The sequence below is a fragment of the Papio anubis genome, chromosome 2 (assembly GCF_008728515.1).
Source record: "Papio anubis isolate 15944 chromosome 2, Panubis1.0, whole genome shotgun sequence".
Classification (NCBI taxonomy): Eukaryota; Metazoa; Chordata; class Mammalia; order Primates; family Cercopithecidae; genus Papio; species Papio anubis.
The window spans coordinates 92081032-92098814 of record NC_044977.1 but is presented as its reverse complement, the minus strand read 5'-3'; the positions used below and the strand labels follow the sequence as shown (position 1 = coordinate 92098814).

At 49.2% G+C, this 17783-nt stretch overlaps 1 protein-coding gene across 2 annotated transcripts in view; it reads right to left on the bottom strand.

Moving 5' to 3' along the window:
- The window catches only part of SHISA5 (shisa family member 5), a 34984-nt gene extending 17802 nt beyond the window's left edge, over positions 1-17182 (bottom strand). The window contains exons 1-2 of one of the 2 annotated variants that reach the window (XM_003894474.4): positions 16957-17182; positions 14099-14255 (exon numbers count right to left, since the gene is read on the bottom strand). In XM_003894474.4, the coding sequence (XP_003894523.2) occupies positions 14099-14255; positions 16957-17032 (233 nt within the window). In that variant the 5' untranslated portion in view covers positions 17033-17182. Of the gene's footprint in view, positions 1-14098; positions 14776-16956 lie in introns of those variants that run through there. The other variant, XM_009200847.4, reaches the window with a different exon arrangement.
- Between the last annotated feature and the right edge of the window lie 601 nt (positions 17183-17783).

The following is a 17783-nucleotide window of genomic DNA, read 5'->3' as shown; positions in this document are numbered from 1 at the left end:
GGGTTTCACCATGTTAGCCAGGATGGTCTCAATCTCCTGACCTCGTGATCCACCCGCCTCAGCCTCCCAAAGTGCTGGGATTACAAGTGAGAGCCACCACACCTGGTCTTTTTTTTTTTTTTTTTTTTTTTTCTGAGACAGGGTCTCACTCTGCCACCCAAGCTGGAGTGCAGTAGTGAGATCACAGCTCACTGCAGCAGTCATCGGGCTTAAATGATCCTCCACCTCAGCCTCCTGAGTAGCTGGGGCTACAAGTGCATGCTACCATCGATACCCAGCTAATTAAAAAAAAAAAAAAAAATTATAGAGATGAGGTCTCACTATGTTGCCCAGCCTGGTCTCGAACTCCTGGGCTCAAGCAATCCTCCCACCTCGGCCTCTCAAAGTATTGGGATTACAGGCGTTAGCCATCATGCCTGGAAGAGCTATTTTCAAGGTGCAGTGTTCTGAAAGACAAGAAAAGGATCCCAAAGACAATTCAATCATCAAGGCTGCCACTCCCACCAAAGGCCCATGGTGCACAGGCCAAAACAAGGTTGCCTCCACCTCAGTTTTCTTTTTGTTTGTTTGTTTTTTTCTGAGACAGAGTTTTGCTCTTGTCGCCCAGGCTGGCTGGAGTGCAATGGCACAATCTCCGCTCATCACAACCGCCATCTCTTGGATTCAAGCGATTCTCCTGCCACAGCCTCCCAAGTAGCTGGGATCACAGGCATGCACCACCATGCCCGGCTATTTTTGCATACTTTTTTTTTTTTTTTTGAGACGGAGTCTCGCTCTGTCACCCAGGCTGAAGTGCAGTGGCTCGATTTCGGCTCACTGCAGGCTCTGCCTCCCAGGTTCACACCATTCTCCTGCCTCAGCCTCCCGAGTAGCTGGGACTACAGGCGCCCGCCACCACGCCTGGCTAATTTTTTGTATTTTTAGTAGAGACAGGGTCTCACTGTGTTAGCCAGGATGGTCTCCATCTCCTGACCTTGTGATCCACCTGCCTCGGCCTCCCAAAGTGCTGGGATTACAGGCGTGAGCCACCACGCCTGGCTATTTTTGCATTATTAATAGAGATGGGGTTTCTCTATGTTGGTCAGGCTGGTCTCAAACTCCTGACCTCAGGTGATCTGCCCACCTTGGCCTCCCAAAGGGCTAGGATTACAGGCATGAGCCACTGCGCCGGGCCAGCCACCCAGTTTTGAAGGCTAGGACCACCACCCAGCAGAGCCATGGGGGTACAGCCCCCACCCCAGTGGGTCCAGAGGGCAGAGTGTCCAGCCAAAGAGGATTATTCCCAAGCCTTAAAGTCTACTGGAGTTTGTCTTGCTAGAATTTAGAATTGCTTGGCACTGAGAACTAAAGTCTGACTTTTTATCTTGCCCAAATTCCTATCTAATGGGCCTGGGGAGTCATGCCCTACAAATCATACATTCTCATCAAATGGGTTTTATTTAATCCTATAGATCGTGATTTACTTTCCAACCTGACTCTGGCATAACATTCGAGACAAGGAAGAAAAATAAAAATATTTTACTCCAAAACATGTTTCTTTGCCATATTTTGAAATGGCCCTGCAAAGCTATTTTCTATGGGGGGAAATGTGCATCTGTAAGAATCTCTATTAACATAGCTAGATCTTTTTCTTCCAGACCCTCCCAATCCTAAAGAGATTAACTAAGATCTGAATAGGAAACATTTGTCATCTATTGTCACTAAGGGTAGCCACTAGAAGACTTCTTGGAACTTTGGTCTCCACAATCTTCATCTTAATCTGAACATTCCCTTTCTATCGATCAATTTTGTCTTTAGACAAACTCAACCAATTGCCAAACTAGAAAATGTTTAAATTCACCTATAGAATGGAAGCCTTCCACCCCCCACTCCCCGCCCTTTGAGTTGTCCCACCTTTCTGGACCAAACCAATGTATTTCTTTTTTGTGTTTTTTTTTTTTTTTGAGTCTCACTGTCTTCCAGGCTGGAGTGCAGTGGCACATTCTCGGCTCACTGCAAGCTCCGCCTCCCAGATTCATGCCATTCTCCTGCCTGAGCCTCACAAGTAGCTGGGACAACAGGCGTCTGCCACCACACCCAGATAATTTTTTGTATTAGCCAGGATGGTCTCCATCTCCTGACCTCATGATCCGCCCACCTTGGCCTCCCAAAGTGCTGGGATTACAGTCATGAGCCATTGTGCCCGGCCTAACCAATGTATTTCTTAAATGTATTTGACTGATGTCTTATGCCTCTCTAAAATGTATAAAACCAAGCTGTGCCCGGACCACCTTGGGCACATGTTCTCAGGACCTGAGGGCTGTGTCACGGGCCATGGTCACTCATATTTGGCTCAGAATAAATCTCTTCAAATATTTTACAGAGTTTGGCTCTTCACTGACAGCACCTATCACTTCCTACTGTTTTTGTTTGTTTTTGTTTTGTTTGAGACAAGGGTCTCACTCTGTCCCAGGCTGGAATAGAGTGGCACAATCTCAGCTCACTGTAACCTCTGCCCCCACCGACCTCAAGCAATTCTCCCACTTCAGCCTCCCAATAGCTGGGGCCGCATACGCGCACCATCATGCCTGGTGATTTTTTTAGTAGAGATGGGGTCTCACCATGTTGCCCTGGCTATGCTTCCTACTGATTTTTCTCCCTTTTGTAATAGGAGTGGCTATCCTTTGCCTGTCCCACAAATGCATTTCTGGCTTCACAGATTTCACAACTGGAGATACATTTTGCCTCAGGATGAAATGCACCTATGGTCTCATTCATATCTGATTTAGATAATATTTGAATAAGGCTTTGCACTTTAGAGTTAAGAGTTGACTCTGGAATGAGGTAAGACTGCTCAGGGGGTGGAGGTTGCAGTGAGCTGAGACCGCGCCACTCCACTCCAGCCGGGGACAGAGCAAGACTCCATCTCAAAAAAAATAAAGAGGTAATTGTCAGGCCTCTGAGCCCAAGCTAAGCCATCATATCCCCGGTGAGCTGGACGTGTACATCCAGACGGCCAGAAGCAACTGAAGATCCACAGAAGTGAAAATAGCCTTAACTGATGACATTCCACCATTGTGATTTGTTTCTGCCCCACCCTAATTGATCGATGTACTTTGTAATCTCTCCCACCCTTAAGAAGGTTCTTTATAATTCTCCCCACCCTTGAGAATATACTTTGTGAGATCCACCCCCTGCCCCCAAAACATTGCTCTTAACTCCACCACCTATCCCAAAACCTATGAGAACTAATAATAATCCACCACCCTTTGCTGACTCCCTTTTTGGACTCAGCCCGCCTGCACCCAGGTGAAATAAACAGCTATGTTGCTCACACAAAACCTGTTTGGTGATCTCTTCACACCGACGCGTGAAACAGTAATTAGGCTTAGATGAGATCATGAGGGCGAAGCTGCCAGGATGGGATTAGTGTCCTTATAAAAAGAGGAAGAAAAATTCGATTTCTCTCTGCATGCATGCCCCAATGTTTGGAGGTGAGCATGTCTGTACAAACCTTCGCCCGAGGAAGCTGAGAAGCTGAAGAAAAAGGCTGACAAATCCAGTTTCTTTTTTTTTTTTTTTTTTGAGATGGAGTCTCGCTCTGTCGCCCAGGCTGGAGTGCAGTGGCACCATCTCAGCTCACTGCAACCTCTGCCTACCGGGTTCAAGCAATTCTCCCTGCCTCAGCCTCCCGAGTAGCTGGGATTATAGGTGTGTGCCACCACACCCAGCTAATTTTTGTATTTTTTAGTAGAGATGGGGTGGCACCATGTTGGCCAGGCTGGTCTTGAACTTTTGACCTCAGGTGATCCACCCGCCTCGGACTCCCAAGGTGCTGGGATTACCGGCATGAGCCACCACACCCATCTGATTTGTTAACTGACAAAAATTGTATATATTTATGGTGTACAAAAATGATGTTTTGAAATATGTATATATTGAATGGTTAAATGTAGGTAATTAGCATATGCACTACTTCACATACTTTTTTTGTGTGTGTGGTGAGAACACTCAAAATATATTTCCTTAGCAATTTTCAAGTATACAACATATTATTGTAAACTATAGTCACCATTATCATGTACAATAGATCTCTTGAACTTATTCTTCCTAAGTGAAATTTTGTGTCCTTTGACCAACGTCTCCCTAATCCTGCCACCTCTTAGTCTCCAGTTACCACCATTTTATTCTGTTATATTCTATGAGTTTGACTTTGACACTCCACATATAAGTGAGATGGTGCTGTATTTGTCTTTCTGTGCCTGGCTTATTTCACTTAACATAATGTTCTCCAGGTACATCCATGTCATCATAAATGACAGGATTTCCGGATTTCCTTTTTTTTTTTTTTTGAGACAGAGTTTCACTCTGTTGCCAGGCTAGAGTGCAGTGGCGTGATCTCAGCTCACTGCAACCTCCACCTCCCGAGTTCAAGGGATTCTCCTGCCTCAGCCTCCCAAGGAGCTGGGATTACAGGTGCGCACCACCACGCCCAGCTAATTTTTGTGTTTTTGGCAGAAACAGGGTTTCACCATGTTGGCCAGGATGGTCTCAATCTCCTGACCTCGTGATCTACCTCTGTCAGCCTCCCAAAGTGCTGGGATTACAGGCGTAGGTTACTGCACCCAGCCAATTTCCTTCTTTTTAAGGCTCAATGGTATTTCACTGTGTACATATACCACATTTTCTTTATCCATTTATCCACTGATGACAGGTAGATTGATTGCATACTTTGGCTATTGTGATAATGCTACAATGAACAAGGGAGAGCAGGTATCTCTGAGGTATGGATTTCATATCCTTTGGATATATAGCCAGTGATGTGATGGCTGGATCATATGCACATGGTAGCTCTACTTTTAATTTTTGGGGGAACCTCCTACTTTTTACCATGACAATGATTTATATGTGGTCTAGCATGTTGTATACATGAAATGTATACATCTGTTAAAACTCATCAAACTGAAACATGAAAGATTTGTGCATTTTACTGTATGTAATTATATATCGATTTTTTCTTTTCTTTTTAGAGACTGAGTCTTGCTATGTTGCCCAGGCTAGCCTCCAACTCCTGGGCTCAAGTGATCCTCCTACCTCAGCCTCCCAAAGTGCTGGGATTACAGGTGTGAGCCACTCCACCCAGCCTATATCTCAATATTTTGAAAAAGATTTACAATCCAAGTTTTGAAGAGGATGTAGAGCAAACTGGAACCCTCATATATGGCTGGTGGGAGTACAAATGGCACATTTATAACATGTTGGAAAGCTGTTTGGAAGTTATCTGCCTAAACTGAACACATGCACATAATAACTTAGTAATTCCACTCCTAGATATATACCCAGAAAAAATATGTTCCTTTTACAATGCTTCTTTTTTTTTTTTTTTAATTGAGAGGGAGTCTCGCTCTGTCACCCAGGCTGGAGTGAAGTGGCTCAAAACAAAAAACAAAAAACAAAAAAAATTGATTGCTTGGTCAGTGGGTGGGAAGAAACTCCCACACATTTGGTCACAGAAATCTTACGTTGATTGTTGTGGTGTGAGAGAATAGATAAAGCACTCTAAGTTTGTTTTTCCACTTTTTTTGGGGGGGGGCAGGGATGGAGTCTCTCTGTTGCCCAGGCTAGAGTGCAGTGACACGATGTCAGCTCACTGCAACCTCCGTCCCCTGGGTTCAAGCCATTCTCATGCATCACCCTCCCAAGTGGCTAAGTCTACAACCATGCCTGGCTAATTTTTGTATTTTTTAGTAGAGATAGGGTTTCGCCATGTTGGCCAGCCTCGTCTCGAACTCCAGACCTCGTGATCTGCCCACCTCAGCCTCCCAAAGTGTTGGGATTATAGGCATGAGCCACCACACCCAGTTTTCCACATTTATGTATCAATAAACAATTGGAAAATAAAAATCGTGGCCGGGGGCAGTGGCTCACACCTGTAATCCTAGCACTATTGGGAGGCCAAGGAGGGCAGATCACTTGAGGTCAGGAGTTCGAGATCAGACTAACCAACATGGTAAAACGCTATCTCAACTAAAAATACAAAAATTAGGCCGGGTGTGGTCACTCACGCCTGTAATCCCAGCACTTTGGGCGGCCGAGGCGGGGGGATCACGAGGTCAGGAGATCAAGATCATCCTGGCTAACACAGTGAAACCCTGTCTCTACTAAAAAAAAATACAAAAAATTAGCCGGGTGTGATGGCGGGCGCCTGTAGTACCAGCTGCTTGGGAGGCTGAGGCAGGAGAATGGTGTGAACCCAGGAGGCGGAGCTTGCACTGAGCCAAGATCACGCCACTGCACTCCAGCCTGGGCGACAGAGCCAGACTCCATCTCAAAAAACAAACAAACAAACAAAATTAGCCAGGCAAGATGGCAGGCGCCTGTAATCCCAGCTACTTGGGAGGCTGAGGCAGGAGAATCACTTGAACCTGAGAGGCAGAGGTTGCAGTGAGAAAGGATCATGCCACTGCACTCCAGCCTGGTCAACAAAGTTAGATTCCATCTCAAAAAAAAAAAAAAAAAAAAAAAAAAAAAAGCCGGGCACACTGGCTCACGCCTGTAATCCCAGCATTTTGGGAGGCCAAGGCGGGTGGATCACCTGAGGTCAAGAGCTCAAGACCAGCCTGGCCAACATGATGAAACCCCGTCTCTACTAAAAATTAAAAAAAATTAGCTGGGCGTGGTTGCAGGCGCCTGTAATCCCAGCTACTCAGGAGGCTGAGGCAGTAGAATCGCTTGAACCCAGGAGGCAGAGGTTGCAGTGAGCCGAGATCGCACCACCGCACTCTAACCTGGGGGACAAGAGCAAGACTTCATTTCAAAAAAAAAAGAAAAGAAATTTAAACTATACTATTTATAATATAATACCATCAAAAAAAAGTACAAAGGAAAAAATGAAATATATATAAGACTTTGAAATAGAAAAAATATAATACAAAATTGAGACAGAAGGAAAGAAAACTAAATACACAAGCAGAAATACCATGTTAATGGACTGGAAAACTCAACATAGTAAAATATCAATTTCACAGAAATGGCCGCGTGTGGTGGCTAACACCTGTGATCCCAGCACTTTGGGAGGCTGAGGCGGGTGGATCACCTGAGGTCAGGAGTTCGAGACCAGCCTGGGTAACCTGGTGAAACCCTGTCTCTATTAAAAATACAAAAGACTTAGCTGGGTGTGGTGGCGGGTACCTGTAATCCCAGCTACTCGGGAGGCTGAGGCAGGACAATCACTTGAACCCGGGAGGTGGAGGTTGTAGTAAGCCGGGATTACGCCATTGCACTCCAACCTGGGTGACAGTGAGACTCTGTCTCGGGGAAAAAAAAAAAAAAAAAAAAAATTCCACAGAAATATTCTATAGAGTCAGTGAAGTCCAAGGTAGTTTTATTGACAAGCTGATTCTAAAATTTATATGGAAATACCAGAGACAAAAATAGCCAAGACAATATTGAAGAATATCAAGCTTTATTACAAAGCTACAGTAATTATGAGCCTACTGTTAGCTGAAAGATAGAAAAATAGATCAATGCAACAGAATAGAGCCTACAGACATATCTATCCATGCGCATGTGAACACTCGATTTATAACAAAGTTGTAACTGCAGAGCAATAGAAGAAAAGGATTTCTCAATAAATGGTGCTGGGTCAATTGGATATCCAAATTAAAAAATGAAACTTGATTCTCACATCTTCTACTACGAACATATTTAAAATAAATGCATATAGTTGTGAGTGGTGGTGTGTGTCTGCAGTTCACTACAACTACTAGTAGTAAAGCAGTTGCTTCATGATAAATCATTGAATTGTATGTTTATTTTGTTCACTTTTCTGTGACTTATATTTCACAATATAACAGCACACAAAACAACCTCAGTGGATGGGCTTAACAGCAGATGAGGCTGGCACAGTGGCTCACACCTATAATCCCAGCACTTTGGGAGGCCGAAGTGGGCGGCTCACCTGAGGTCAGGAGTTTGAGACCAGCCTGGCCAACATGGAGAAACCCCGTCTCTACTAAAAATATAAAAATTGGCCGGGCGTGGTGGCGGGCACCTATAATCCCAGCCACTCGGGAGGCTGAGGCAGGAGAATCACTTGAACCTGGGAAGTGGAGGTTGCAGTGAGCTGAGATCGCGCCATTGCACTTCAGCCTGGGCGACAAGAGCGAAACTCCATCGCAAAAAAACACCAAAACAAACGAAAAAGAAAAACAGCAGATTAGACACAGCTGAAGAAAGAATTACATGACCTGAGAAGTTAGAAGATATTATCCAGAAAGCAGCATGGAGATGAACACAAGAGAAAGGCTAAGAGAAATGCACACGAAAGGGTGAAGTATAGCATGTGTCTACTCAGAGTCCCAGACAGAAAGAAAAAGGGGAAAGAAGCAATATTTAAAGAAGTAATGGGGCTAGGTGCGGTGGCTCACACCTGTAATCCCAGCACTTTGGGAAGCCGAGGTGAGTAGATCATAAGGTCAGGAGTTCAAGACCAACCTGGCCAAAATGGTGAAACCCCGTCTCTATTAAAAATAACAAAAATTAACCAGGCATGGTGGCACGCGCCTATAATTCCAGCTACTCGGGAGGCTGAGGCAGGGGAATTGCTTGAACCTGGGAGGCAGAGGTTGCAGTGAGCCGAGATCGTACCACTGCACTCCAGCCTGGGCGACAGAGCAATACTCTGTCCCCTACCAATAAAAAAAGGAATGGCAGATGTAATCCTAGCACTGTGGGAGGCCAAGGCTAGAGGCTCACTTGAGGCCAGGAGTTCAAGACCAGTTTAGGCAACATAACAAGACCCCATCTGCACAAAAAATAAAACATAAAAAAATAGCAGGGCATGGTGGCACACACTTGTAGTCCTAGCTACTTGGCAGGTTGAGGCAGGTGGTTTGTTTGAGCCGTGATTGTGCCACTGCACTCCAGTCTGGGCCAGAGCTAAACCTGGACTCAAAAAAAAAAAAAAGTAATGGCAGACAATTTTCCTGAACTGATGGGATGTGAAACCACAGTTCAAGAAACTTAACAAATCCCAGCCAGGTGCAGTGGTTCACGCTGTAATCCCAGCTCTTAGGGAAGCAGAGGCAGGAAGATAGCTTGAGCCCAGGAGTTCAAGACCTGTCTGGGCAATATAGCAAGACCCCGTTCTTCACAAAAAGCAAACAACAACAACAACAACCACCACAAAAAACACAAGCGTAAGAAGCTTAACAAATCCTTAGCAGCATAAAAAAAAGAAATCCATACCTACATACAGCACAGTGAACGAATAACACCAAAGACAAGAAAAAAACAATCTTAAAAAGCCATCAGAGGGTTTAGAAAAAAAAGAGAGAGCGATTTCAACTAGGTGCACCTGTAATCTCAGCACTTGGGGAGGCCGAGGTGAGAGGATCACTTGAGCCCAGGAGTTCAAGATCAGCCTGGGCAACATAGGGAGACCCCCATCTCTACAAAAAATAAACAAAAATTAGCCAGGCATGGTGGCAGGCACCTGTAATCCCAGCTACTTGGAAAACTGAGGTAGGAGGATATGCTTCAGCCTAGGAGGCTGAGGCTGCCATGAGCAGTGACTGCACCACTGTACTTCAGCCCGGGCAACAGAGTGAGACCCTGTCTCAAGAAAAAAAAAAAAAAGAGCAAGAGAGAGATTTCTTTTCAATGAGAGACACTGGCTGTTAAGCCTATGTCTCAACAGAAATAATGGAAGCTGGGAGACAGAAGAATGGAAGCTTCAATATGATAAGAAAAAATAACCATCAACCTAAGCTCTATACTCACATAAAATACTGTTTTAGAGAGTAATATAATTTACCATATTAAGAGAATAAAAATTTTAAAATCATACAGTCATCTCTACAAATGCACAAAAAGCATTTGACAAAATTCAACATCTATCCATAATTAAAACTCTAGGTGTACTAGAAATGCAGAGAACTGCCTCAACCTGATAAAGGACACCTGTGAAAAAGCCATAGCAGACATCCTTCCTACTAGTGAAAGACTGAATGCCTTCCCCCTTAACTCGGAAACAAGACACAGATGTCTGCTTTCTCCACTTCTACTCAACATTGTAACTGAGGGCCTAGCCAACACAACAAGGCAAGAAAAAAAAAAGGCATTCAGAATAGGAAAGAAGCCTGGGGGTGGTGGCTCATGCCTGTAATCCTAGCACTTTGGGAGGCTGAGGCAGGCAGACTGCCTGAGTTCAGTAGTTCGAGACCAGCCTGGGAACACAGTGAAACCCTGTCTCTCCTAAAATAAAAAAAAATTAGCTGGGCATGGCAGCATGCGCTTGTGGTCCCAGCTACTTGGGCAGCTGAGGCAGGACAATTGCTTGAACCCGACAGGTGGAGGTTGCAGTGAGCCGAGATCACGCCACTGCACTCCAGCCTGGGAGACAGAGAGACTCTGTCTCCAGGAAAAAAAAAAAAAAAAACAGAATAGAAAAGAAGTAACAGTCGAAGAAAAACATGGTGTAAAAACAAATCAAAACAATACAGGAAGTAAAAAAAGGTTAATGCAGGAGAGACAAATAGCACAAAAGATGCAAATATAACCCCAGAATATCAATAGCTACATTAAATTAATTAATTAATTAATTTTTGAGACAAGGTCTTGCTATGTTGCCCAGGCTGGAGTGCAGTGGCACCAATCATGACTTACTGCAGCCTCAACCTGCTGGGTTCAAGTGATCCTCCTACCTCAGCTTCCCAAAGTGCTGAGATTACAGGCATGAGCCACAGCACCCACCTGGCCCTCTACATTAAATTTAAATGGAATGCTCCTGCTTTTAAAAAAAGAAATACTGCCAGGTGCGGTGGCTTATGCCTGTTATCCCAGCACTTTGGGAGGCCGAGATGGGCAGATCACCTGAGGTCAGGAGTTCAAGACCAGCTTGGTCAACATGGTGAAACCCTGTCTCTAGTAAAAATACAAAAATTAGCCGGGCGTAGTGGCGCACACCTGTAATTCCAGCTACTCAGGAGGCTGAGGCAGGAGAATTGCTTGAACTTGGGAGGCGGAGGTTGCAGTGAGCCAAGATCGTGCCATTGCACTCCAGTCTGGGTGACAAAGCAAGACTCTGTCTCAAAAAAAATAAAAATAAAAAATAAATACCACAATAGTTTTTGTTTTTGTTTTTGTTTTTGTTTTAAGACAGAGTCTCTTGCTCTGTCACCCAGTCAGGAGTGGAATGGTGCAATCTCGGCTCACTGCAATCCCTGCCTCCCGGGTTCCAGTGATTCTCCTGCCTCAGCCTCCTGAATAGCTGGGGTTACAGGAACCCGCCACCACGTCCAGCTAGTTTTTTGTGTTTTTACTAGAGATAGAGTTTCACCACATTGGCCAGGCTGGTCTTGAACTCCTAACCTCAGGTGATCTGCCTGCCTCAGCCTCCCAAAGTGCTGGGATTACAGGCGTGAGCCACCGCACCCAGCCTAATTTTGCATTTTTAGTAGAGACGGGGTTTCTCCATGTTGGTCAGGCTGGTCTTGAACTCCCGACCTCAGGTGATCTGCCCACCTCGGCCTCCCAAAGTGCTGGGATTACAGGCGTGAGCCACCATGCCCAGCTACAATAGATGTTTTTTGTTTGTTTGTTTTTGTTTTTTTTGAGATGGAGTCTCGCTCTGTCGCCCAGGCTGGAATGCAGTGGCGTGATATCGGCTCACTGCAACCTCCGCCCAGGTTCACGCCATTCTCCTGCCTCAGCCTCCGGAGTAGCTGGGACTACAGGTGCCCGCCACCGTGCCTGGCTAATTTTTTTTTTTGTATTTTTAGTAGAGATGGGGTTTCACGGTGGTTTCAATCTCCTGACCTCGTGATCCACCCGCCTCGACCTCACAAAGTGCTGGGATTACAGGCGTGAGTCACTGCGCCCGGCCTACAATAGATGTTTTTAAAGACATTTGTAAAATATACAAATGCCAGGCCGGGTGCGATGGCTCACACCTGTAATCCCAGCACTTTGTGAGGTCGAGGCAGGTAGATCACCTGAGATTGGGAGTTCGAGACTAGCCTGGCCAACATGGAGAAACCCCGTCTCTACTAAAAACACAAAATTAGCCGGACATGATGGGGCATGCCCATAATCCCAGCTACTCAAGAGGCTGAGGCAGGAGAATCACTTGAACCCGGGAGGTGGAGGTTGCAGTGAGCCAAGATCACATTATTACACTCCAATCTGGGCAACAAAAACGAGACTCCATCTCAAAAAAAAAAAAAAAGCCAAAAGGTGAAGTGAAAGGGTAAAAGCTGACCCGTTAGGAACCCTCAGGCAGAACTGACATGTGTGTGGCCCTGTGCACCACTCCCAAGAGCACCTGGAAGTTCTTAGTGGATAACTGTGTGCATCTATGACATGGCAACTGCACAACTAGATGTGTTTCCAAGAAAATTATTACACAGCTCCATAAAAGGAGGTATACCCCAGATGCCCACTGAAGCTATCTATCATGACAACCACTGTGGACTCACACCATTCAGAGGGACACAGCATTAGTGGGCAAGAGCCAGACATGCCACAGCAATGTGGCTAGGTCTTACACTACAAGACCTACAAGTTCTTACTTTGCAAGAACTCAAGTAATAAAAAAGGATGCACCGGCCGGGCGCGGTGGCTCAAGCCTGTAATCCCAGCACTTTGGGAGGCCGAGGCGGGTGGATCACAAGGTCAGGAGATCGAGACTATCCTGGCTAACATGGTGAAACCCCGTCTCTACTAAAAATACAAAAAACTAGCCGGGCGCGGTAGCGGGCGCCTGTGGTCCCAGCTACTTGGGAGGCTGAGGCGGGAGAATGGCGTGAACCCGGGGGGCGGAGCTTGCAGTGAGCCAAGATCGCGCCACTGCACTCCAGCCTGGGAGACACAGTGAGACTCCGTCTCAAAAAAAAAAAAAAAAAAAAAAGGATGCACCTTATACATAGCAGACAGTTGCCCGTGGGGTGGGAAGGGAATGAAATGGTCCTGAGATATTAAAGTAAATATATAGGCTAGGCACAGTGGTGCACACCTATAGTTCCAGCTACTCAGGAGGCTGAGGGAGAAGGATGGCTTGAGCCCAGGAGTATGAGACCAGCCTGGGCAACATGGTGAGACTCCATCTCACAAAAATAATTATGTAAGAGAGCAGGGGATGGTCTTGCCCAGACCCAGGATAATCACCTGCCATGAGCAGAGGAGTATGACCATCTCAACCCTCTACACATGAGGCCAAACAAAGGAAATATAGAATACGGCAAACAGAGGCCGGGCGCGGTGGCTCAAGCCTGTAATCCCAGCACTTTGGGAGGCCGAGACGGGCGGATCACGAGGTCGGGAGATCGAGACCATCCTGGCTAACACGGTGAAACCCCGTCTCTACTAAAAAAAAATACAAAAAACTAGCCGGGCGAGGTGGCGGGTGCCTGTAGTCCCAGCTACTCGGGAGGCTGAGGTAGGAGAATGGCGTGAACCCGGGAGGCGGAGCTTGCAGTGAGCTGAGATCCGGCCACTGCACTCTAGCCTGGGCGACAGAGCGAGACTCCGTCTCAAAAAAAAAAAAAAAAGAAAAAAAAAGAATACGGCAAACAGCCACACACAGGGGCCTGGAACCTTGGTCCCAGCCATGAAACCGTCTACAACCAACGTGCAGGGAAATTCATAGGCTGCACTGGGAGGACACGGATAGAGCTCACACTGGGTCACATGCTTACGCACTGTGCCCTACAGGCTCCACAAGAGGGTCCCTGAACAAAGGATACCCTTCGGGGGCATGTGCATACTTTGGGGTACAGTCAAGCCCAGGTACCCACCCTGAGGATGTATCTTGGCACAGGTACACACCTGGGGTGAGCCACAGGACCAGCTGAAGCCAAGGACCCCTAAGAAACCTGCTCAGCCCAAGGCTCAGCGAGCCAGAGCCCTCAGGGTAGGGAGGAGATGGACAGGGGATTAACTGAGCAGGTCTAGGGGGTCCAGCCCAGAACAGGAGATCCCTAAACCCTCTGCTCCAATGCTCTGGCCACCACCTGGAGAGGGCTGAGAGGCCAGAGGTGCAGAGCTATTTCTCTTCCACATACTCTCCTGCGAGGCACAGGCTCAAGCCACCCACCCTGTGGCCCACCGCTGCACCCACCTGGCCTCAGGCACAGCACACCTTTCCTTGGTCCACACAAATTTCTTGAGCACGTCAGAGCAGCAGTATTGGTCATAACAGGTACCACAGCAGAAATCTGGACAGGACTCGGGGAAGAGGCTGAGTCCATGGGAAGCCGTACACACCTCACCATGTGCTGGAGAGGAGAAACACATCTGTTCATCTGTGCCCACAGGGCCAGGCCCCAGCAGACACAGTGCCCTCCCTGGCACAGCCACCAGACCACACACATGCTGCACCATCTCTGAGCCACCCTAGCCACAGGCCACCTTCTGATCCATGGCCACTGCTCCCCCTCAGCCTTGCCCTATCCCAAAGGCCACAACAGAGCTGCCCTATCTGGGCTCCCTCTCTCCCTCGCCAGTGCACTGGCCTCCTGATAGGAGGGTGAGCTTTCTCAGTGTGAGTCTGATGGGGCCACACCCTGCTCTCAGACCTCCCCTAACTCCCACTACTTCAGGATCAAGGCCCCGAGTTTCCAAGCAGGGTCTAAACTGCAAAGAGTCCTGAAGATCACTCCAGCTCTCCAACCTGTCCACACTCTGTTCACATTCTTGCCTGGTTCCTATCCCTTGCCCTTCAACTCTACTCATCCTTCAAGGCCCTACTCCAGGCGGCCTCCTCCAGAAGCTGCCCAGGCAAGAAGTCACACAGCTCAACACCTGTAGGGGATCAGACACTGGACTGTCTGTTTCTTTCTTTTTTTTTTTTGAGACAGAGTCTCGCTCTGTTGCCCAGGCTGGAGTGCAGTGACACGATTTCAGCTCACTGCAACCTCTGCCTCCCAGATTCAAGCAATTCTCCTGCCTCAGCCTCCCGAGTAGATGGGATTACAGGCGCCTGCCACCAGGCCCAGCTAATTTTTTGTATTTTTTAGTAGAGACAGAATTTCACCACGTTGGCCAGGCTGGTCTTGAACTCCTGATCTCAGGTGATCCACTCACCTTGGCGTCCAAAGTGCCAAAATTACAGGGATAAGCCACCACGCCCCAGCCAGACTGTCTGGTTCTTAATCCTCATTCACTCTCCCTCTCACTCAGCCATAGCAGCCTCAGCCCCTGCTGGGCACCACAACTGCAGGGGCCTGGCTCTCACGGACCACCCCATGACCGTGATGGTAGGCTAGCTCCTGGTCAGAAATTGTCACACCCACCATACCAGTGTTCACAAAGCACTTAGCCCTGCTCTGGGCCTGCAGCAGTTATCCAGGAAATGTCTGTTTCTTCCAGGAGTTTGAGACCAGCCTGGGCAACAGGGCTCCAAGGCAGTGGCACCATCTGTAGCCCTGGAGCCATCACAAGCCTCTCAGCACAGAGTTGGGATCTAATGACATCCTTACAAGTCTCAATATACAAGGTCATGCTGAGGGGATCTGGCTGACAACATATGTGGAAAATGTCCCAGGGTTTTGGATGACCACAAGGTTTACAAACCTCCAGGAAGATGCTACAGTCAAATGTTCCCATGTATCCTCAGGCTACATTAGTGGAGACCTGTGCCCACTAGCATGAAGGAACAGTACCAGATTCTGCCAGAGCAGACTCCAAAGAGAACACCTAGTCCAGCAAGGCCCACAAGTCCACAGTAGTCAGGGGACAGGCCTGATGATAGCCCTGAGGCATAACTAGGTTGGCCTGGAAACAGTCTGGCATAGCACGTGGCCTCTGGAGACCCAGCCAGGCCAGGCACTGGCCATGTGCAGCATCTGGTGCCCAAGCCTGATCAGGGCACCACACATCCTGAGGCTGTCAGTAGAGTGAAGCCCAGAGACAGACACTGAGTGACCTCCTTGGGAAGAGGGAACTTTAGTGGGGAATTGGGGGGAACTGCACTTCTTGGCAGCTCCAGGCAGAACCCTGCTCTTGGCAAAGCCATGGAGCAGGGATTGGACCACTGACCAGCCCAGCTTGGCCAGCTGCCCACCTGAAACCTGGTATCATCAGCATGGCCCGCGCCTGGTGGCTCAGGTGAAAACACATGGAGCAGTGTCTTCACAGCCCAACCTCTGAGCTAGGGCTGAAGACACACCGGTGAGGCTGTTTAGGCTGAGTCCGTGGCACAAATGCTCTCTGACCCCCAGACCTCACTGAATCTGTGACCCTCCTACAGGCTCACTCCAGGGGTGGAGGATTTTGGGCACAGGTCTCCCCTTTCTCATTTCTCTGGCCCAGGTCCTCTGGATTCATCCCAGCCCCCAGGAAATATAGCCTTCCCCCCCATGAAGCCACCCACCCCAAAAGGGTCTTTGGCTTCTCCTGGGTGGGCAGGGGGTTGTTCCAATTCCTAACCCTTTAAAGGGCCCGCCCCCAGCCAGCCTTCCAGAGTCTGTGAATTATCTATCTGCAACCAACACACACAGTGGTGTCTCCACCCCAGAGGCCAGCCTCAGCGCCAGGCTCTCCAGCAACACAAGGGCCAATGGAGGCAGCGGTGGGGGATCCCAGACATTAAACACAGGCAAAGAGGGAAGGCCTCTGATGGAGGGGCCAGGCCGCCCTGCAGCCACCCGCCAGACTAAAGCTAGGTGGGGGAACCCTACCCTAGCCTCTGGGGATCCCATCCTCAGGGACAAGGGCGGAAGGGCAGACCCCTCCCCACCGTTCCAGGACAGACAAAGGTGGCAGCTGCCTGGGGTCTGCGCAGGGTTGTTCAGGAAAGGAGGGTGCTCAGGTGAAGGAGAGGTCCGCAGTCGTGGGGGGACGCTGACGGCCTCGGGGCAATCAGGGGTCGGTGGGGGACATGGTGGGGCTGGTGCTGCCCGGCTCGTTGAAGCGGCAGCGCGGGTAAGTGTCTGCCCGGTCCCAGGGCAGGACGGGCCGCCCCCACCCCCGGCTCACCACCCGGAGGCGGCGGTAGCAGCAGCAGCAGCAGCAACAGCAACAGGATCCGCAGCGCGGGGACCGGCGCAGCCATTGCTGGGCGGACGGACGGACGGACGAGAGCGCGGGGCGCGGTGCCGCCACTGCCTCAGCGATCCGCGCGGCCGCCCCCTCCCTCGCCCCGCCCAGCCCCGGCCCGGACGGTCCCCGGAACCCCCGCCCGGGAGAGGAGGAGGAGGGGGAGGGGGAGGAGGAGAAGGAGGAGGGAGGAGGAGGGAGGAGGAGGAGGGAGGAGGAGGGAGGAGGAGGGAAGGAAGCGAATGCCTTCCCAGCCTCGGGGCCAGCTCCGCGCCCGGGGTCTGCGTGAAAACTTGGACCGTTCCCGGACCGGATGCTTGGGGGGCAGGGGCGGCCCACAGCTCTCAGGCCGGGAGGGCGTCCCCGGGAATATGCACCCTAACTCTGAGCGCCTACTGTGTGGGCGGTGGGGGGCAGCCACAGCCATCCCTCCCAGCCGCGGTCCCAGCGGAGCCTCACTTGCCCGAGGACTAAGTGAGGCGGTGCGAGGACAGTGCCCAGCGCAGACCTTGGCACTCAGTAGACACTCCACAAATGCCGGTTCCCTTCTGCAAGCCCAGTCACCACCTCAGAGGACACTCGATCTCCTGCCCCCTGGGACTGATACCCTCATCCCAAGGTGATCCCCAGCCTCAGCCCTGGCAGGCTCAGCGCTGGCGCAGTGGGCCAGGACTGAGCTAGAAACTGGCAGCTCCCAGGGCACAGCCAGGTCAACTTCCTGCACAGGGCTCTGCCCCCTCACTGCGGGGCAGGGGTCCAGGCAGAAT